The sequence below is a fragment of the Protomyctophum parallelum genome (assembly GCF_964188405.1).
Source record: "Protomyctophum parallelum genome assembly, chromosome: 9".
NCBI classification, from domain to species: domain Eukaryota; kingdom Metazoa; phylum Chordata; class Actinopteri; order Myctophiformes; family Myctophidae; genus Protomyctophum; species Protomyctophum parallelum.
In genome coordinates, this window is record NC_139706.1 from 34,172,752 (window position 1) to 34,196,044 (window position 23,293).

Consider the following 23,293-nt stretch of genomic DNA (forward strand, 5'->3'; position numbering starts at 1 on the left):
CCTTTGGAAGTCAATGAAGGTGATCACACACTACATACTAACCACATACTACATACTATACTTACTACTACTTACATACTACATACTATATACTAACCATGTGGAATACATATAATATGGGGGTCTTTGACATGCAAAGGTTTGAGAACCACTGGCATAGATTATATCCATGAGAACCTTCCTATACGTACCTTTAATGTCTATGCCATCGTTGGTCCAGAGCCACCTCCACACAAGATGAAAGGCACATAGCAGCAGGGATCGATGCCTCTGGGAATGCTTGGTGCAGCAATCGTCTCTCTCTGCCTTGCTATCATCTGTGATAAAGGTTTTCACCCCGGCTTCACATGTACTTCAGATGTGTATCTGGGACAGCTGGTGCTCATCACATTCATCACAGCAGTGCCTTCAAAATGAGACTTTGTTTTCTTTCTAATATCAGGCAAAATTAACCTTTCCTCATTGTATTTCATTGTGAATTGCAGTTTTGTTACTTGTTCAATAGATAGAGACACCTTTCAAATCATCAATGTTAAATTATCAAAGTATCAATCAATACCATTTGAATGTATCGTTCAATACGTAGAGTACGTAGTACCTCTCCATTAATAGCTATATCTTTCAGAGCTAACTGCCGAAATGGCTTGAAGCGTGTGCCCAAATATGGAATCATACTTCATAGATACGTCAGACTGGTCACATGAAGTCTGATATTCACGTTTTTGTTTTCTCTGCGTTTCACAGCGTTAAGGCTGTGTAGTGAATAAATACAGAATGGATGATATGATATGATATATGATATAGTACTTTATTGTCAGTTCACACTGAAATTTGTCTTGCGACCCAGCAGCCAAGTATGCAGAACATATATACACACATTTGACATAACACAAAGAACAAGACAATTTACATACATAAAGACATGAAGACAAGAGCAATATCCACCGCTTAGATTACCCCGTGGCTACTACAACTCCTGACTAAGCCTCAACGTCGACTGGTGGACAAAGGACCTCTTTAGTCTGACCTTATTGTATGCTGGTACACTTCCTGAAGGTAGCAACCTATATTCTCCATACAACACATGCTTAGTATTAGCTAGGTGATATTCCTTGCTAACCTCGCGGACATGAAAGGGACCTATGTTTTCCTCGAGTATTATGGAGGAGGTCGTTCGTATCTTCGGCACGGCTTTATGGACGGTGAAGTTGCAAGCAGGAAGTGGGAGAGAGGGAGAGCTAGCGGGAGAGAGTGCAAGAAAGAGAGAGAGAAACGGGGAAAGATCTATATTGTGATAGTACTCACTGCTGTAGTGTTTGTTCAGTAACGGGAGTCTCCATGTCTCTCCAGCTTTTAATTAATCCATGCATTTTTAGGGCAATTGTATCTAATCAGGATAGAGAGGCAAAATAAACATGCACCAGATCCATGACTTTTAACATTTCTTCATGGTTCTTTGCATGTTTATGGCTGAACAATCCTTTGCCCATTCTTGAGCTAGTTCCATCCAGCAATATTATCAGAAGTTACAATGAAGTCTAGGTCTGCAGTTCACGCAGAAAATTGAACTTGGACAGGAAAAGCTGCCAAACTACATACCAACCAAAAAGTATGAAGAGTAACACACACATGATTGTGGCCTGAATAACCAGCACTGTGCTTTTCCACATCTTAGCTGAGACATGAAATGAAACAATATCATAAGGATATACAATATTATGTATTTAGCCTATTTACAATTACCAATCTGTCTCAACATAAAATGTGGACCACTGTGCTTTTTCAGGAGCCTGGTAATGTATACTGCATATTTTTTAACTAGGGCAAAGCTAAGCTTGCTATTCACTGGCGCAATGTCCTTTTCAGGATGTTGGGTCAGAACACATGCTGGACCGAGGAACCAAATCCGGATGCAGCTTTTCCACACTATGTCTTCCTCTGGACTATTTGGGGCTTCTTGGGGTTTGTGTTCAGAAGTCTTCTAGCCATGATGTACAGTACTATATATTGCGATATAAATGTCCATATTTGGCATGACGCAGGTGTCCATATTCATTTGGAGGACACAGATGTCCGTATTTGGATAAATGCCAACATTTAGGCAATGCAGTGGAGGGCATCAACACCAATCAAGTTTTGTTTTGCTTTCAGCAGTGCCAGATGAACAGTTAATACAGAGACACATATAGCCTATGTTTTAATAGACATCTGCCTCACTTCTAAAGATTCATGGCACCTCCAAGGAAAAGGGCTCTGCCTAAACCACTCCCAGAAGGCTTTCTAGTCACTGACACAGAAAAGAAGAGATGGAGGCTGGGAAAGGTCATTGGCCAAGGAGGCTTTGGGTTGATCTATCTGGCCTCACGGGATGTGGACACACCTGTGGCAGCTGACAGTGATTTTGTCATAAAAGTTGAGTACCACGAGAATGGGCCCCTATTCTCAGAGCTCAAGTTCTACCAGAGGGCAGCCAAGCAAGAGAGCATACAGAAATGGACAAGAAGCAGGAAGCTAGACTTTCTGGGGATCCCAGCCTACTGGGGATCAGGGCTGGCCGATCACAATGGAACCAAGTACCGCTTCATGGTAATGGACCGCCTGGGCAGCGACCTGCAGAAAGCCAGCCAACACACTGGAGGTCGGCTGAAGAAGGCGACGGTGCTACAACTTGGCAGAGGACTGGTGGACGTGCTGGAGTACATCCATGACAATGAGTATGTCCATGCCGACATCAAAGCTGCCAATCTGATGCTGGGTCACAGAGACCCTGACAAGGTGTACCTATTAGACTATGGCCTGTCCTACAGGTACTGTCCTGACGGAGTGCATAAAGAGTACAAGGAGAACCCAAAGAAGGGCCATAATGGAACCATCGAATACACCAGCCTGGACGCACACAATGGAGTCGCTCCATCCAGGCGTGGGGACCTCCAGATTCTAGGCTTCTGTCTTCTTCACTGGCTGTGTGGAACTCTTCCCTGGGGTGCAGTTCTTAAGAACCCAACACAGGTCCAGGAGGCCAAGGCCATGCTGATGGATAACCTGCCAGGCTCAGTCCAGCAGCTGTCTCCGAGTCGAACCAGTACGGATGAGTTTGCCAATTTCCTACTGTATGTCAAATCTCTGGGGTACCAGGAACGCCCTGACTACCACAGACTTAGGGACTTGCTGGCCAGCGGTGCCCAGGGAAGGATTGACCTGTCTAGGCCAAACGAAGGGCCGACACAGAGATCCACCTCTGAGGTTCTGGAGCCTCCAGTCAGGGGCAAAATGGCAGGACGAGAACAATTGTCTTCCAAACCCAAGGCTGTTGATATGGAGATGGATGGTGAAAATGGTGTGCATTGGAGTCCAACCATCACCAGGCCTCCGTCAAAACAGAAGGCTGATAAAACCACAGCCCCTGACAGGAGATCAGCCAGATCAAAGCCAATGGTACAGGTTGAAGATTATTGTGAAGATTTTGAGGAAGGGGAGGTAAGACCCAACCCTATTGATGCACTGGTCTGCCCCAGACCCAAAACTAAACAAATATTTAGTCAATTATGCTTTATCATTTCAATATTGTTTTTATTAGGCAAGGTACTAAGTTTTCTCATTTAAAAAAAATATATATAACTGCTTTACTCATGCATGCATCTTTAAAGCGCAAATAACATGCATTTAAAAACTGCTTTTAATATGTAATATCATATTGTCTATGTCCCTTCTAATGGTCCTTGTCATTTCTTTCTGGACTTTGAAAGCAGTTTTAGCTGCAGTACCACAATGCCCTGAGGTGGTGGGGGTGCTGATATGCAGATTATTTAATATTTGAGTCATTATAATAATTATGCTAGATAAACACAGGCTTGTTTCCATTCCATGCCAGCTTGGAAAATCAACAATGGTGGACATTATAAACAAAGTGGAAATGCAAATTTGGAACTGAAGACTGAAGAAGCTGAGGAATTGTAGTAGGGTGACATTGATGACATCACCATGAGGACAAAATCAGTTGAGCTGTTCCTGAGAGCAATTTCCATTAAAGCACCCATATGATATGAAAGCCATGATTGTTCGAAATTGGTTATTTGTGGTGATATAACAATTTTTTATGGGAGCCCCAAAAACACAAAAGAAATTGAAAAAGTTGAATTTTATGTTATAGGTCTTAAGTAAATAAACTTTGTGGACTTTCTCCATGCTCCGCGACAGTCATTCTAGAATCGCTGTCCGTGGTGTGCGCGCGCGCGCGTGTGTGTGCACGCGCGTGCCTGTGTATTCATTCCCGAAGCTAATCTTGCAAACAAAGTAAGGCCCTACTCTGTTTGATGAGTGTGTGATGGTATTCAGATGATACTATACTATACTTTGAGTACTGTACCTGCTCGTATTCAAGCGGTATTACTCTGATGTGCGCTGGCATTCAGATGGTACTACTCTAGTTTATGTGTGTGCACAGGTATTCAGACGGTACTACGCTAGTTTATGTGATGTGTGCACAGGTATTCAGACGGTACTACTCTAGTTTATGTGATGTGTGCACAGGTATTCAGACGGTACTACTCTAGTTTATGTGATGTGTGCACAGGTATTCAGACGGTACTACTCTAGTTTATGTGATGTGTGCACAGGTATTCAGACGGAACCAGCACGGTGTGCTGGTGTTCTGATGGTCAAAGATACAATGATGAAGAATGAAGACTGCATGAAACGATGAATGAAAACGAATAATGAACAGAAATGATGATGGGCTGGTCATCGGGTAACTTTAAACCGAGGTGAGGAAGCTTCGGGGATCCACCATGACTCCATTAAAATATGGTTTCTATGAGTGCTTGGAGCCAGTTTGATTGTCATATCGAACTCCTCATTTGGGCAAGACTGACATCATATTGACATTATAGTGATGCGAGCATAAACACAACTGTGCTTAACACCGGAGCACCACAGCTAAGCAAACCTCGCAATACACGATTGCAATGTCTGGCCGCGTTCTAGTAGGAGTTAAACGTGTCGTTGACTATGCTGTCAAGATTCGCACGAAGGCAGACAACAGTGGTGTGGTCACCGATGGCGTGAAGCACTCGATGAACCCCTTCTGTGAGATCGCTGTGGAGGAAGCGGTCAGGCTCAAGGAGAAGAAGCTGATTAAGGAGGTGGTAGTAGTCAGTTGTGGGCCGCCACAAGTACTGGAGACCATCCGTACTGCCCTTGCCATGGGGGCTGATCGTGGCATCCACGTGGACACATCGGCAGAAGAATACAATACAATCGGACCCCTGCAGGTCTCCAAGATCCTGGCGGCTCTGGCCAAGAAGGAGGAGGCTCAACTCGTAATCCTTGGCAAACAGGCCATTGATGATGACTGTAACCAGACAGGTCAGATGACAGCTGCCTTGCTGGACTGGCCTCAAGGCACCTTTGCATCCGAAGTGGTGTTGGAGGGAGAAAGAGTGAAAGTGGTGAGAGAAGTTGACGGTGGACAAGAGACCATTATGTTAAATATACCTGCAGTGGTGACTGCAGACCTTCGACTCAATACACCCAGATACGCCACTCTGCCCAATATCATGAAAGCCAAAAAGAAGAGGATAGCTAACGTGAAGCCGGCAGAGTTGAACATTGACATGATCTCACGGTTGGAGGTGTTGAAAGTGGATGAGCCTCCCCAGAGGAAGGCCGGCTTGAAGGTGGAGACGGTAGAGGATCTGGTGAGAAAACTCAAGGAGGCAGGGAGGATATAAGGGATCATACCTGCTATGTTTCACGACGCCGTTGCGGACCGATATTAGCACATCTTTAAGCTGACATGACGTGAGCTTGTACAGTAGATCGGCTATTTTCAACGTGCAACACTGTTGTATGACAGTATAATAGGGCTTCGGGTTGTTCACAGCAGAAGCCTAATCCACCCAATCCCTCTAATTTCTTATGGTAGTTCAGACAAGAAGTTTACTGGGGTGGGGTCTTCCAGGAGTTGTAGTAGAGTGACCAGTAGCAAGGTTCCCATTTCGGTCTCAGGCTCCCCCAGAGTTAGTGTCGAAATGTCCTTAACCCATTCTGACCTGAGATCAGATTCATACGAGGTTTCCGCCGGACACACACTGGTCTGATGAACCCATTCCGACCTGAGATCAGATTCTAAAAATGTCAGTCGCTCTTCGATTTTTCAAAAATGGCAGACCTACAAGCTCGTATCGCGCCACTCGGTGGCGCGATATGAGCTTGTAGATCTGCTATTTTTAAATAGCTAAAGCATAACATGATGCTGACACCAAAATGGGTGCCCGGTCAGAATGGGTTAAGCTGACTGAACCCCGGCCTAATTGCTCCTGATGTGCAGGTTGGTGCCTTGCACATGGTTTCCTCCGCCATCAGTGTATGAATGTGTGTGCACAATCTATGTAAAGTGCTTTGGATAAAGGCGTTATATAAATGCACCATTTACCATTTAGCAATGTTTCAAAATAGTAAAAAAATCACACTTGTGTGAAATGAGGGGCGCTCTTATCATCATACATCACATTTTATGCTCAGCCAAGCAGCTAAGCACAAAGCTGTGCATACTGTAGGAGGGGCTAGCGCCGCTCAACAAATAAGAAAATGCCTAAAAAGTTTAGGCATAAGGTGAGGGTTAAGGTGGCGTGCATATGATATTTATGGACATAAGCTAAACTCTATCACATATTTCCCGATACTACTTTCCCCATGTTATTCTGTAATTGTCTCCACCAGGCCGAATGGTGGGCCCTATTGTAAACAAGCATAATGTGTCGTCCACTCACAGTTAACAGTTTTTGTATTGAGTTGTAATTGAACTGTACTGTAATTCTGCAAACTGTTAATAAATCAATCAATCAATCAATCAAAAATTCCTTGTCTACTTATCCTCAAGTTTGAAGTTTTGAGGAAAAGGGTGTGTGTCAGTTATTTGCATCAAATCCCTGTTCTCATTCAATTCATTTGAAAGATCAAATCACATGAGAACACAATCTGTGTGTCTGTGTGCGTGCGTGCGTGCGTGGTGTGTGCATTATCTGACATGCATTCTGTCGCTCTTTCAACTCCCAGAACACAGATCAGAGGGATACGCGTCATTGCGTTTCCGATCTTGGAATGCATTTCCCAGGTGCCATTGTTCCATGGTGACAGTGAAGGGCTGCAGAAAATAGAGCACTGCCAGCAGCAAAAGAAGTGTGTGTGTGTGTGTGTGTGTGTGTGTGTGTGTGTGTGTGTGTGCGTGTGCGCGTGTGTGTGTGTGCGCGTGTCTGTGTAAATATAGTCTGTGAGAATTCATGGCTGTCAGAGAAAGACAAAAGGGGCAGATGAACAAAAAAGATGGAAGCTAAAAAATGTCAATAGAGAAGGGAAAGAGAGAGGATATTGGGGAGGAGACACGAAACATCTCAAAGGCAACAAGTTAAATGATGCATGGAGAAACGATTGCACGATTGGCAACAATGGCAGTAAAATTTCAGGTCTGTCACTGTGAAAGAGCATGAATGACAAAATGAAAAATAGATAGAAGACCTGGATAGACAGAAGGAGAGATGGAGAGAGACAGACAGACAGACAGACAGAGCATGGACAGAAGAACGATAGACGTTAAAACAACTGTCAGATCCCTCTAGAGAGAAAAAGGTGTCTGCGTTTGCCTGTTTATTTAGTTGTCACTGACATGTTAGCATCGGTGACAGAGAGAGAGAGAGAGAGGGTGGGGGGGGGGAGACACTTGCCAGGGCTGAGGCAAGACTGCGAAAATTGAAAAACTGCCCGTCTCTAGGGCAACAGGTTGAATAATGCAGAGAGAATGATAGTGTTAGAGAGACATTGTGTATGCGTGATGCCCTTGCCACCTCTAACAATTTCGATCTCTCAGTCCTGTCATCCTGTCTACACACACACATACATAAACACTTGCATAAACACACAGTGATTTATCTAGCGTCTGACATTTTGATATGGCTGTTCTAAAGGTCTGCCTGTCTCTTTGTAAATACCAACCGGTGAGCCCTGGTCAAACAACATTTAGCTGTACACTACACACATGCACACACAAATGCGCAAGTAGAGGAAAACAAGTGACTTCGATCTTCAGCACTGAATATAATTAATTAACAATTACTTGTGCAAGCAGAGCGCGCAAGTACTGTGGTCGGCTGGATCAAAAGTGGTATGTATTGTTGTATGTATGATGTCATGGTGGTCATATTCTATAACTTATAATTGGCTGTTGATGGTGATGTAATTAAGATAGGTTTCAGATTACGTACTACATGTATACATAACTTTTACCCACCCAACATTGAAACATATCTTAATTATGTCACCATCAACAGCCAATTATAAGTTATAGAATATGACGACAATGAGTGCATTGATCCTCACGATGGGAAGAACGTAGGATCAATGAATGCATGCGCGCTGCCGTCCACCTCCCATTATACAGGCAGACTAAAAGCTGAATAACTCCTAATCTACGGAGCTCTCCATGGTTTGGTCAATTAGCGCGATTTTCGGAGGTCTTTGCTGATTATCCGGTGGTCTAGATGGAAACATTGGTGCTTTCTAGAGCAAGGATGGCTATATTTTAGCTCGCTAGCATTGATGCTATTTATTTAGCACAAGATGGACGCCCACAACATCAGTTTCTGTGCTGCGTGCGCAACCTCTAAATCGCCCCCACAGACCGTGGCAGTCAGAAGTTGGATTTGTGTCCAGCAGGTGGCAGTGAACCTGTTAAGATAGGTTTCAGATTTCATACATGTATACAAACTATTACTTTTGTAAATTACTTCTTACCAAAAGGGATACGTGGATGGAAGGAACTCGAGCAAGCAGTCGGACAGTATAAGATGCACATTTTCAGGTCAAGAATATCTTCTGGAACCTCCCACAAGGGTTCAGTGTTCTGCATCCTCTTAAGAGTTCAACAGTATAACCACACAGGAATAATTAAGATCAATACTCTGCTGTTAGTCAACTTAAAGCTATCTCTGAATCACCCGTCATGGGCAGACGTTGCCGGTTAAGTTCTGATTGTACACCACTGCAGCAGGTCCTGATTCTAGTAGAAGAACCAATCTTGAAAGAATGTCCTCCCACAATGTGCGTCTCGCAGGGCCTGTCCACGTTGTCACAGAACGCCAACGCAAAAGTGGCGGTGCTATAGGCGCGTCAGGCGGAATCGGCCAGCCGCTGTCCCTGTTGCTGAAGAGCAGTCCCCTGGTGAGTCACCTCGCCCTCTGTGATATAGCCCACACCCCCAGGGTGGCAGCCGACCTCAGCCACATTGAGACCAGGGCCCAGGTCATGGGCCACATGGGGCCTGACCAGCTCAGCCACATTGAGACCAGGGCCCAGGTCACGGGCCACATGGGGCCTGACCAGCTCGGCACTGCCCTTCAAGGCTGTGACGGGGTGGTCATCCCTGCCGGGGTCCCGAGAAAGCCAGACATGACTCGTGATGATCTGTTCAGCACCAACGCCTCCATTGTGGCCACCCTAGCTGATGTTTGTGCCCGCCACTGCCCCGAAGCCATGATCGGTGTTATCTCTAACCCTGTCAACTCCACAGTCCCCATTGCATCTGAGATAATAATAATAACCGACCCAGCACGCGTCAATGTACCAGTTATCGGTGGCCATGCGGGAAAAACCATCATTCCCCTTATCTCACAGTGCACACCTAAAGTAGAACTTTCTGCTGACCAGCTGGACGCCCTGACTGTAAGGATCCAGGAGGCTGGTATCGAGGTGGTGAAGGCCAAAGCTGGAGCCTCTGCCACCCTCTCCATGGCTTATGCATGGGGCCCGCTTTACCTTCTCCGTGCTGGAAGCCATTAACGGAAAAGAGGGCGTGGTGGAGTGTGCGTTCGTCAGGTCAGAAGAGACGGAGTGTAAGTACTTCTTAACGCCACTCCTCCTCGGGAAGAATTGCATTGAAAATAATCTCGGGCTAAGGAAGCTGTCCGCCTTTGAGGAGAAGTTGTTGGCCGACGCCATTGGCGAGCTTAATAAGGGCTCTATCAAGAAGGGCGAGGATTTTGTGGCCAACATGCAGTAGGATGGACCATGTACAGTACCTACAGTCAGAGGCGCAAGACTGACCGAACGCTAGGGGGGATATAGAGCGGCGCCGCCGAAAAATCCGCCCCCCCCTGTCCCCCCCACCACCCTAGGGGAGGGAATTAAAAAACTTCAGTGCACTGTGCCTACACATGTTGCGACCGCAAGTCGCAACATGTGTAGGCACAATGCAAGGAATAAATGCATTCGCCATGTATCCGAAGGAAGTCTGATCCAATCATTTTTAGATTTCTCCAGTTTAATCCTGAGTTTAAGTTTTTGTTGTGTTCAAGATCTGATTTTAGGCATGTTTAAGCCTCCAGAAAAATCCGTGTTGAGGTTCTTAATCCACTGTTTTTCATTAAAACGTCTTTGTCTTACTGTCCAGTTGGGATTGTGTTGAAGTTCAGCGCATTTTAGAGCTTCAATGCCGTGAGCCATGAAATGTTGCACAAACCTTTTGGTTGTCTTTTTTCCATTGTTAATATTGTATCTGTGTTGTCCCAGCCTTGTACCTATTGTTTTACCCGTTTCTCCGACATATTGTAAACCACATTTTTCACATGTGATTAAGTAAATGCAGTTGTTGGTTCTGGTTGTTATTTGTTGTTTAATCTCTAACACGCGTTTTGTAGTTCTATTTTTGACTAATTGTTTGGGTTTGAAGTATTCTGGTCCCTGGCTTTAAGGTTTTTGTTTTTTCTGTAGGCCGATATAATTTTATAATCTTTTAGAAGATCATCCGTTCGGTTCTCAAATTTCCTTTTTATTCTGTTGTTACAGATTGTTACATCAAGAAAGTCAATCCTTTCAGTGTGTGTCACAAATGTTATCGTTATGGATCTATGATGGCTATTTAGAACATCAATACATTCCTGGAATTCTTCCTTGCTATGTTCCCATATTCCAAATATATCATCCAGAAACCTATAATAATGTGTTGGTTTAAGTCTGCATTTTTCTAGTGCTGTCTGCTCCCATATGCTCATGTAAATGTTTGCATAAGATGGTGCAAATCGCTTTCCCATGGCCGTCCCTTTGATTTGTAAATAAAACTTGTTGTTAAAGGAAAAATCATTCTGGGTTAGATTTAAGTCTAAGTAGTAGAAGTAATTCCTCCTCTGGTCGATTTGTGTCTGGGTATTTACTAAAGACTTATTTAACTGCTAGTAGGCCTGCTTCTGTCTCAATGTTTGTGTAGAGGCTGTCTATATCTATCGAAAACAGAAAGGCCTCCCTTCCTACTATAATAGCTTTAATTTTGTCCACAAAATCGTAAGTGTCTTTTATAAAACTGGGGTGTTTTATCAACAGTGGGTTTAGGAAGTATTCAATAAACTCTGCTGTCTGATAAGTCTCACTGCCACAGTCCGACACAATTGGTCTCCCGGGTGGAATTTCATATGGTATTGTCCATGAATCCGGGCTTTTGTGTAATTTTGGTAAAAGATAAAATATCCTAGCTCGTGGGCTGTCCTGTCCTATTAAATATTGATGTTGTTTGGCATTTATGTGCTTTTTTTCCCTCAGTTTATTTACGATGGCTTTGGCTTTTACAGCTGTCTCTATGTAAATTGGTTGGTCTAATTGCCTATAATGATCCTGATTGTTGAGCTGTCTCTCACCTTCTAACAGGTATTGGTGTCTGTCCATATTTACTATGCAGGAGCCTTTGTCTGCTGGCTTGATTACGATTTGTTTGTTGTTGATTAGTTCCCTAAGTGCCCTGGTTTGTTCTATTGTGAGATTATCTTTTTCCTTAATGTGTCCTGGTATGCGTTTTACCGTATTCATGTCCTTCTCGATTAGTTGTTTAAGGCTGGTAGGGAGCATCGTCTCTGCAGGTTCCCAGTTTGAACCTGGTCGAAACGGTTGTATTTCTCTTCCCTGGTCCCTTCAAAAGTGTGTGGCTAGTTTCAGGCCTCTTTTAGACGGCGACCATCTCCATATAACACGTCAAAGTCCCGTTGCGTTCTCATTTTTTCTTACCCTTTACATGAGAACGCACACGTTATGATATGATGTGCTATTATGCTATACTGTCGCTAGGTGGCGATAACGGGCTGCCAAATAGACAGGTCACCCACGTACAAGAACAAGAAACCTTCACGCAAGCCTGCGCAACACGGCTCTGGGCGCGCCACGGGATGGTATATATTTTATAATACATTAGGCTACATAAACGCTGCTGCCGCGGCTGCCGTCTATCACAAGGCTTTTTATTTACATCATGGTTTTACATTCAACATCGCTGATGAGCAGCACTTTGTAGGCGAGGAGGGAGGCTTGTTCAGGAACTCCATTATATCATAATGATATGGCTCTGCATCAATGTAATAAACATATGCGCTGTGAGCCAACATGAGCCATGATGTCATAAGTTTTGCGGATTCACCGTTTTGCCTGTTTATATGGAGACCATAGGAAACGGTGTTCTGAATGATTTCCACTCTGGGAGGTGGTTTCACTTCGTTGCGTTTTCACCTCCTGAGAACACGGTTCTCGTCTAAATGACAGCAGCAAACGATACTTTATTTTGACGTTTTATATGAACACCATCCTCGTGTAAATAGCACCTCAGTCTGCGGTGATACTGGGAAAGGTCTTTCTTTAACCTGTTGGTTTGTTGTTTGTAGATGTCCAGAGTTGGAACAAATGAAAGTCCCTTTTGCAGCAGTTCGGTCTGGTGTTGATCTGGTTGGAAGTAATGGGACAGATTAATTATGTTTGACTTACTCCCCCTCCTTTCTTGGTTTATGGGGTCAATAAGTTTAAACTAGTAAGCCAATTTTCAAGCATTGCTTTGCCTGTCTCTTTTTTCCAATGTATGTTATCAGGACCCACTTTAAAGTCCCTTTCATCCAATTTTGGGAGGATCTATGGCCATGGCCTTTTAGAATATTGCGATTTAACTCTCTTAAGTTTCCGTCCCCCCCCCCGTCCCCCCCACCAACCTAGGGGAGGGGGGGATGATGGGGTCTAACCACAAAAACGTGGGGTTATGGTTAGGGTTTGGGGTCAGACTACAGAGAGGTTGTTCCAGTGACTCAATGTACATACAAAACTGCGTTTTGGCACAGTTATTATTATTATTATGAATTACCTGGCTGTGAAATGGGAGGAGGCTCCCATTTGTCTCAAAACGTAAAAGTTTAACCACATTATCAGCAGCGCCTCGAACAGGTCAAAACTCACTGACCATCTGATCTGTAAGTTAGCCTATCCTATATAAAATGTACAACACCTGGGAAGTTTTCAGGAGAGGATGTTTTAACATGTAGTTAGTGTTAAACCCATGCAACTCGAGAGGAAAGAAAACCTGCAGCGCCACTGTTGACAGTTGTGTTTTCATTAGCGGCGTCGATCTCCTCCTTTTCCCATAAATCCCAAAATGGTGTAATAATATAATTCCCAAAGTGTGGTCCGGGGACCCCCAGAGGTCATTGAGCGAGTTCCAGGGGGTACAACTACATGATAGTTTGTGGCATGTCATGTGGACGCTCTCAGTTTTTTTAAGTAACATTGATTATCAATTGGAGTCCCACAGCTAGAAATGGCATTAAAATAGGGTCCGTCCGAGCTGTATAAATCTTCTCTTATGGGGGTCCTTCTCTTCTCTTCAAATGGGGGGGTCCGCGGGCTAATACGTGTCCATTTGGGGGTCCTTGACATGAAAAGGTTAAAGTAAATCCATTCATCTACTGATATAGTCAATACACGTCTTACCAAAAGTGGTGCGTGACACCAAAAGTGGTGACCTATTGAATCCTGTTCCTGTATTATTAGAATCATTACAGAGTGCAAAGCACATTGGGTCACTGATGGCGGTGTAACACCTCCCAAACTTCCGAAAACAGTAGGCCAAACGGGCCAAACCATTTTGGGAATTACACAGGGGTGGATCAAATATATGCTTCAAAATATATCGCGTTTATGAACGCAGGATTTCAAAAGTATTTCTCCTAAGATAACTTTGGAGCCAGGGGGGATACAGGGGGGACCCCCCAGCCAGGGGGGACCCCCTAACTCATTTGGGGGGGACCAATGTGACGCTGGCATGGGATTCGTCCCCTAGGTTATTGCGCCCCTGCCTACAGTTTTCACCTACCTATTTACTGCAAGGAATGTGTACCTGCCCCACTCAACGTTAGAACGACAGAGACAGTGCATTCCGTCCCCATAATCATAGTAACTCACACTCACGTTCTCATATACAGTATGTATACACCACACAGCGCATGTGGAGAGATGCTGTGTAGCTCCCAGAAGAGCCACTGAGTGAGATAACTCATACAATCGTGAAGTTGGCGCGCGTGTGTGTGCGTGTGTGCGTGCGTGCGTGCGTGCCTGGCATTAGAAGAGCTGAATGGAAACTGATCAAACAGTTAATATGTGTGGCCTCAAGAGAACTAATCAATTCAGGATACAAATACATATTTTGTATGATGAGATTTTCTTTATGCAATGATGCAATTGTCAATTCATAGATTGATTGCCAAATATTAAATGAATTGTGTGTGTGTGTGTGTGCGCGCGCGCATGCTGCGTGCGTGCGTGTGTTTGGAATAGGTCCTAGCCAGATGGACATCACTGAATGAGCTCATAACATCAGCAGACCCTGCCAGGAACCCCTAAGGAACAGAGAGAGAGAGAGAGAGAGAGAGAGAGAGAGAGAGAGAGAGAGAGAGAGATATTGAGAGGGGGGAGATATGAATCAGGGTAAGGTAGCGGGACAGCATGAGGCTCTCCACTCCAATTTTTAACTGTCTACCAGAATTAATGATCTGTCTCACATATCTTATCCAAGCAGCCACAGAGAGCAACGTGGACTGTGCAATGACCAAACACACTTGGATTCAGTGCAGATGAGCTAATAGTTTTGTCAACAAGCTATGGAAGCTCATTTTCACCACTGAATTAATAAAAATAAAAAAAAGTTTTAGATATTTTCTCCCACAATTTTGAGATTCTCAGAATGCTGTTTTATTTTGAGATTCTCAGAATGCTGTTTTATAAGTCCCCATTGCAATTGTGCAAGCTATAGTGCAATAAGTGCAAGCAAGTTGAAATTATTTTATTTTTACTCAGTGGCAGAAGTGGGCTTCCTTATCAAGTGCTTCCATATCTCCATGGAATTTACATTTATATTGTATTTATAACCCCTTTTACATGACTTGGGCGTGTTATAATGAAGTCTTGAGTTATCATGAATCATATGTAAGCTATTAAATAACGTCACAATGGAATATCTTTGAAACTATGCATATATACTTTATAGTGCTATGTCTACATAAAATGCTATTATAGTGCTATGTCTACATAAGATGCTATGAATCTACATAAAATGTAGATTACATCTAAGTTACATAAGTTGAGCCTTTGCATATGCCTGTAAGGTCGTCGGGGCTATAGGGCAAGTGCTAAGGGGCATGATGGAGTCTGAAGAGGTTTTCAGACTACGGCGGAAGATTGGGAGTGAGGCTGCAGTTCTGATTGTGATGGGCAGTGCATTCCATAGTTTTGGAGACAGAACGGAGAAGAGTTTGGGACGTGTGGAGCGCTGTCCCGGCGTTTTTAGCGAAGGTACTTCCAGCTTCCCTGCGTTGGCTGATCTGAGTGCGCGGGAGGGTTTGTAGGGCTCGATCAAACTTGCAAGATATGGGGGAGCCATACGTTTGGTTGCTTTGAATGCCAGCATCAGAGTTTTGTATTCTGTGCGAGCAGCGACCGGGAGCCAATGGAGGAAGCGGAGAAGGGGGGAGACAAATGGATGTATTTCTTTGTTTGTTTTTGTCCATTACCCAATGGACAGGTTTTAATCGTATAGCAGAGACAAGTGTACAGACGGTAAATACAGTTAAATAGATTGTTCTGCAGTAACCCTCCTCCTTTGGAACACGTATGGTTCAGTGATGTTTTCTCTCCTCTCAGTGAAGATAATCATCTACATCTCGTACATCTCCACGGTGGACCAAGCATTCAATGGCACGGCATCTCGCAAAAAGTAGGCCTAGCTCAGGAAAGGTTTATTTTACCTTTCCGGCAAGGTGCCTTTAACAAGTTGCCACTAACTGATTGGAATGTGTCCAAAGTTTTTCCCGCTATAGCCTGCCAAACGGTAAACATCGATCCGCTGATGTGTTTGTGACAGCAGAAGGGGACAGAACGCGGCGAGGATCCAATGTCAATTTATTTGAGGCTGTGTATTTCCACTGAACTACTGTATAGGTTGTCTGACGGATGGATTAAGTAATTTACCAAAAGTGTTGTTTGGCAGATTGTGAAACTTTTCTTAAACTTAATTTAGTTCAATTAAACAAAGTTATTTTAACTCCTCTGAGTCTGAACACAATGTACCAGGTCGGGAAGGACTGCATAACAACTTGTAGATTAGCTTATTTTGACACGCGATTCGTTCACTCCTTGCTGAACGTTAATAACTGAACGTTATTAATGTTACTCTCACGTATAATGAGCAAGAAGTTAATTTAAACAGTTCAACTTCACGACCAAATGCTAATAAAACTTATAAAAGCCCCTTCTACTGATGAATTGCTCACTCACCTTTGCAGAGGTAAAAACGAATCTGATCATTTTCATCAGCTTATTGATTATTTATATGATTATTATAAATTAATACCATGACACGAGGCGCATCTGTGGCTCCAGGGACACAAAGGCATGATAGTCTATTAGGAGTGATAGTCTATTTTCATCATAGGTGAAACTTTGGCCGAGTCAGTTGACACAAATTTAATACAAACCTGTGGAATGTGTTGGCACATATTTTATTTGACAGTTCTGCTTTTTCTCTGTGATTTGGGTTACTGTTAAAATGTTCTGCTTTTTCTCTGATTTGGGTTACTGTTAATTTTTGTTTTGTTTTGTTGATTTATTGAACATCCTAACATGATTGGATCACACCCACCACCTGGTTGTTATCCAGTGCCAGCAGAATATGCCTCATCTCGCCAGAATGAACATGCCTTAAATCAATAAATAAACTCGTTTTTTTTTAATGTGATTTTCTTTTTTTTCATATTAATACAGTTTGAATGTTGAAGAAGGTTTTCATTCAAACAGATTGTTCATTTGGGCAAATTAAATGTATACATTTATACGTCAAAGTGGGCTTGTTTTTTAACAAGTTTTTGGGGGCAGAAGAGTGCAGTTCCGAGATTTGCATGTTGTTTTCGATTGGTCCTGGAATCTCTTTGTCCTCAGGTTTCACGCTCTGATCACCGCCCATTAGCGTGCTTGTGTTTGTAAACACAGAAGTATTCTACATGGCTATAGTAGTATGGAGGAGCATTTGGGTTATACTTTACAGAAAATAAACAAAACCACGTATAGCTACTCGCTGAAATACACTTCCCAGCTTGGAGTCTTTCACCAACAAACAACAGGCTAGAAGCTAGCTAGCCTAGTTAGCTAGCCGTCTGTGTCGTGTGTTAAAGAGCAAAGAGCCAAGATCACGCGTCTTTTCTTTAAATCATAACTCGCTCATTCTTTGCTCATTTAAAAAAAAGGATAAATACTATGTAAACTATGAAATGCAGGCTTTCATTTGGTATATAGAACGTTTGTGTAGGCCGTCTCTACGAAACGGTATCAATTGAAAAGGAAATGTCGGGAAATCGCTTTATTTTTTCCCTCGCGCACCCAGCAAAGAGCCAAGATCACGCGTCTTTTCTTTAAATCATAACTCGCTCATTTTTTGCTCATTTAAAAAAAGGTTATATACTATGTAAACTATGAAATTCAGGCTTTCATTTGGTATATAGAACGTTTGTGTAGGCCGTCTCTACGAAACGGTATCAATTGAAAAGGAAATGTCGGGAAATTGCTTTATTTTTTCCCTCGCGCACCCAGCAAAGAGCCAAGATCACGCGTCTTTTCTTTAAATCATAACTCGCTAATTTTTTGCTCATTTAAGAAAAGGTTATATACTATGTAAACTATGAAATGCAGGCTTTCATTTGGTATATAGATAGTTTGTGTAGGCCGTCTCTACGAAACGGTATCAATTACAATTTACAATTTACAATTTAGGCATTTAGCAGACGCTCTTAATCCAGAGCGACTTACATTTAGGCAAGAACAAAAGCATGGGAATACATCACATAAAAGCATTTATCATGAAACATGCGTAAGCTAAGAAGGTAACAGTGGAATATCTATATGATGAAACTATACATACACTATACATAATAAACTATACATATTCACTACTATGCTATACATATGTACTATGGCGTGCTATGACTATATACAATACAATTATAGTGCTGTCTACATAACATGCTATAAGTCTAAGTCAAATGCTATCTAAGCCAACAGAAATGCTATCTAAGGGGTTAGGGTAAGTGCTATGGGCCATGATGGAGTCTGAAAAGGTGGGTTTTCAGGCTACGGCGGAAGATTGGGAGTGATGCTGCAGTTCTGACTGCAATGGGAAGTGCATTCCACAGTTTTGGAGCCAGAAGGGAGAAGAGTTTGGGACGTGTGGAGCGTTGTCCCGGCGTTTTTAGTGAGGGTACTTCCAGTTTCCCTGCGTTGAAAAGGAAATGTCGGGAAATCGCTTTATTGACAGCGTTTGTGTAAAACGGCCGTTAGCACTGTTAATTCAACATCCGGTGAGGGGAGGATACGGATCGTGTATGTATTGTGTATGGAAATCAGCGCATACAGTGGGTGGGCTTTAGACTGGATGTAAGCCTTGCACACTAAATAGAAACCAGGCATTATGACTTGCTGTTTGCTGTAGGCCTATCTGTTTTTTTTAAATAGCAAATCTACAAGCGCACAATGCATCATAGCCTGATGCGTCGGTTTTATTTATTTAAAATACTGGGTCAATTGTCTGACTTTGATTGCTTAAAGTAGACCTGCATAAAATTCTGTACTGCAGATATTTACAACCAGGTAGTGTATAAGTTAAATTGAACACTTAACTTAGTATTTAATACTTGAATACTTATACTTAGTATTTAATACTTAGTACTTTCAAAAGGGTTTATTGGGGCACCTTACAAATTGCATTGTTTGTTCTACTGGCTTAAACATGTCAGTGTTTCTAATGTTGCACTGTTGACAGCTAAAACGTCCTATTGTCCCTTGTCCCTCCCATTGTCACACCCACTTCTGTCCAGCTCTAAGGTGATAAAATGTTGTGAATATTGAAAAGGGCTTTTCTCAACTTTGGGTGAAAGGCCCCAGTCATTTTAAAATGGTTATATCTCCTTCAATTATTGTCCAATTTCATTGAATGATACATCATATGAAAGCTTACATTCTGTACTTTAATAATCTGTAAAAATCTGAAAAATGGAAAAGTAGAGTTGAGGGCCTTTTTGTTGGAGTTGGTCACATAAATGTAGACGCCCTTTCCGGCTCCGGAGCGTATGTGCTCAAGGGAGGGCAAAACTTTCCCGAGATTCCTTTTGAAGCACCAGCGTGCGTCACAGAGCAACATAGAGTAAGGCAAAGCGCATGTTCGGGTCCCGGAAAAGATGTGCTGTGATTGGCTAGTAATCACTTAAGTGGCAGCATGACATAATGTGCCTTCCACACTTCCGGCGTACTTCCTCCCCCAGTGTAAATTCTTCCGCCCCTCCTTCAACACACATCGCTCCAACAAACTGCAGCGGCCAATGAGGCATCTATTTTTTTAATATGGTAGATAGACCCTGACGAAGACCTTTTGGTCGAAGCTCGTAGGTCCTGTTTTTTAATTGCCTTGCTCATCAATAAACTATTATGAATATTTTTTCACCAAAGATGGAGTGCCTTGGATTCATTTTTTCTTTGCAAGTCTGCAATTTACATTGGGAATTAAGCACTACTTGAAGGAAATTCCTTTTTTGTCTTTCCATCTAGTTTAGATGGCAATTGGGCCTCTAAGCTTCCTCTAAGTGCTTCTGAGGAGTGCAAGTGGTGCATTAACCACATTTGTTATTTCCTCCTAAGATAATTGTACACAATTTGCTTTTGCGCGCTGGTGCTTTTGATTTGTTGGCACTTACCATGCTGTTGGGAAAAATTACATTTCTGAGAAACAAATTATGTTTAATGTTTCAAAAGATTTTAGTTTGATTTGTTATGTTTGAATCCTCCGCCGAATCACACATTTCTGGATTTCTGCGAGTGTGGTTGTTCCATCTGTTCAACGAACTATTCTGAACCGTGCACCCAATAAAACAAATTACTTTTTTTGTAACTTCAGTTATACTCAATACTCATCTGAGTAGATCATCTTGTGTGCAAATTTTGGTGGGAATTTTGTAGAATAGATTTGTATAGTTGAGCATGGGGTTGAAGTTTAAGTGCCAGGGACGTTATCCCGTCTTATTGCCGTCTTTGTAATGGATGCCACGGGCGTTAAGACGTCTCTCCCTTGGGAATTCAAAAACATATTTTGAAAATTCCTCTAATCTGGTGTACAGGTGATGACATGCACATTACATTACATAATAGAATTACAAATTCTTTCTTTCTTTATAATGGGAGAATTGGCACTCAGAGCCTAAACTGGTGGCCACCAGGTGGCGCTGAAAGAGTTAATGCACTTTAATTTAACAACCACCTAAGTGGTGAGTTTAACCATTGTCCCCTGTGGTATCATCATGGACAAAACCTCTTCATATTGTATGTATTGTTTTCATATTGGTTTGTTTTTATTTATTTATATATATATATATTTACCATATATAATATGGTAAATATATTGGTTTTTAATATATTGGCTTTTGGAGTGTCATAGTGTTTGTCCTCTCCTGCAAAAGTTGCAGCTCGTAGTGAGTCTAGTGACCTGGGTTCCAATCAAATACGACACCTATCTTTTGTCTCGTACAGTATAAAGTTATAAACTCTCCTCTCTCTACATCTTTGGTTTCCTGTCTCTCTTCACTGACCTAGTAAAATGTGTAGTAGCCTACAACAGAGATTCACGTGTGTGTGTGTGTGTGTGTGTGTGTGTGTGCGTGCCTTTGAATGCTGCTCTTAGGACAGCTAAAATGCTATAGGCCTACATACAACCATGTTTATTTGCTACTAGGACAGCTTTTGAATGCTGCTCTTGTGGTCCTTAGTGATTCGTGAACAATGCATATGGAAACTATGATTTTATCATGAAACTGTGATTAACACTAATCACAGTTTCATGGAATGCCCCTAATATTTTGTGTTCTTATACCTCTATATGGTACCTCATATACCTCTATACAATAACCCAATTACAGTAGGCAATTACAGTAGGCGACAAACCACTTCAGGCAGTCGACTCCTTCACCTACCTCGGCAGTATTTTAGATATGCAGGGCGGAACAGAGAGCGATGTCACAGCTAGAATAGGTAAAGCTATAGAGCAGCCTTCATCATCCTGAAGAACATCTGGTCCTCTAAACAGATAGCCTTGGCAACCAAAGTGCGGATCTTCAATTCCAACGTCAAATCCATACTGCTCTACGGTTCAGAGACGTGGAGGACGACTAAGAGGACCTTGCAAAGGATCCAGACATTTATTAACAGCTGTCTGTAGCGCATTTTCAAGATCTGGTGGCCAAACAAAATCAGAAGTGAAGAACTCTGGCGGAAAGGGAGTCAGGAACCAGTGGAGAAACAGATCCTAAGGAGAAAGTGGGGATGGATTGGCCACACCCTGAGGAAGCCGGCAGCTAGTACAACACGCCAGGCACTGACTTGGAACCCCCAGGGGAAGCGGAAGAGAGGGCGGCCTAAGAACACCTGGAGGCGGGACACTGAGGCGGAGCTGAAGAGACAGGGAATCAGCTGGGGAGAGGCGGAAAGGAAAGCCCAAAACCGTGTTGGATGGAGAAGAGTCGTTGATGGCCTATGCTCCACTGGGAGCGACGGGCCTAAGTAAGTAAGTATACCTCTATATTCTATTCTCTCCTTTTTAAGCTCTTCCATTACCTGCAATGTTCAGAGTTTGCACAAAGAAGAATTCTACCCACTCACTCTGTGTAGTATTGTCACTAACTGTGCAGGGCTGCGCAGGACCATTTTGGTCGCAAATGCGCCTGAATTTTAATCTTTGCGACCTAAAAATATATTTGGGAGCACCAGTGCCACTACAAATAATTACTGTGGTGCGCCTGGCTACAACGATCGATTGTAGAAAAACGGGCGCTCTGATGAGCCACTCTCTGACATCCACTGCACTGCTCCTGTCTGCTAGCTGCACTAGCACTTGATGCTAACAAACCAACGTGTGAAGTGTGTATAGTTAACTACTCTTTGACACAACGGTACTGGACAACGTTGAGCGCTGCATCGCTCACATTCCAGAGCGCCTCGGCTCGCAACTTCACCATGTGTCTAAAAGTACATTATTTCAAGCGTTCAGATTCAGAAAAGACCGGAGCCTCTAGCTCCGGAGGCGGACCGTGTGTGTGTGTGTGTGTGTGTGTGTGTGTGTGTGTGTGTGCATGCGTGTGTGCGCGCACAGCCGCACATAATGCAAGAGAGAGAGGGAATGAGAGAGAGAGGGAGGGAGAGAGAATAGCAGACTTGTAAGTGTTTCTACATAGCAGCAGTATTGATACTTTTACTTAATACAAAACAGGTGATGTGACTGGCCGGAATCAGTATAGAGGGTCCTCATCTGGAGATGTTTGATGCCTCTGTCTCTTTGAAGAGATGGATGGATGAGGGACAGAAATCTGGACACTACATTTTAAATTCTGGCATGCATTTTTATAGGCATGCATTTTTATACTTTGGTCATTTCATGTTATTTGTAAACCACACGTTATATTATTGTTTTTATGAATGTAAAAAATCGATTACATATTGGTGCTCCTTAGATTTTGGTGGGTGCTCCTAATTTTTTTCTGGTGCTCCTTCATTTTGAAATTGGTAGCACAAGCGCTACCAAGTAAAAAAGTTAATTTCGAGCCCTGCTGTGTAATGTGAATAAAGATTGATTGATTGATTGATGTGTGAAATAGCCTATCTACTACCATACAAACAAATTGCGGTGCAACGCGTCGTGAGCTTGTAAATCTGCTTTGTTTTGTGAAGTAAAGGTGTGAATGATGAGAGGAGTGAAAGATGTTAGGCAAAAGTAGGGTGGGACGGCAAGACATTTGTGAATCAATATAGACTAGTGAGGGAGTGAGGAATGCAAGCAATAAGAAATAATGGTTTGAGTGAAAAGACGTGTGGGATGTATAGTGGAGAGAGGAGGGGGGAGAGAAAGAGAGAGTGGGAGAGAGCT

The 23,293-nt window shown here is 43.0% G+C and overlaps 2 protein-coding genes and 1 pseudogene across 3 annotated transcripts; all 3 read left to right on the forward strand.

The window, feature by feature from the left end:
• Window positions 1-2,229: 2,229 nt before the first annotated feature.
• Window positions 2,230-4,655, forward strand: LOC310864545 (serine/threonine-protein kinase VRK1-like; the record flags this gene model as incomplete). Its single annotated transcript, XM_083773234.1, has 2 exons — window positions 2,230-3,477; window positions 4,617-4,655. 2 exons carry the CDS (start codon window positions 2,230-2,232, stop codon window positions 4,653-4,655), a joined length of 1,287 nt encoding a protein of 428 aa, XP_083629360.1.
• A 309-nt stretch (window positions 4,656-4,964) lies between these two features.
• LOC310864203 (electron transfer flavoprotein subunit beta-like) lies at window positions 4,965-5,729 on the forward strand (the record flags this gene model as incomplete). The annotated part of the gene is made up of 1 exon (XM_083772792.1): window positions 4,965-5,729. The coding sequence occupies one exon, from the start codon at window positions 4,965-4,967 to the stop codon at window positions 5,727-5,729; it is 765 nt and encodes a 254-aa protein (XP_083628918.1).
• Window positions 5,730-9,091: 3,362 nt separating this feature from the next.
• LOC310864546 (malate dehydrogenase, mitochondrial-like) lies at window positions 9,092-10,051 on the forward strand (annotated as a pseudogene). The gene has a single exon. The product of its transcript is annotated as a malate dehydrogenase, mitochondrial-like (transcript).
• Window positions 10,052-23,293: the final 13,242 nt, after the last annotated feature.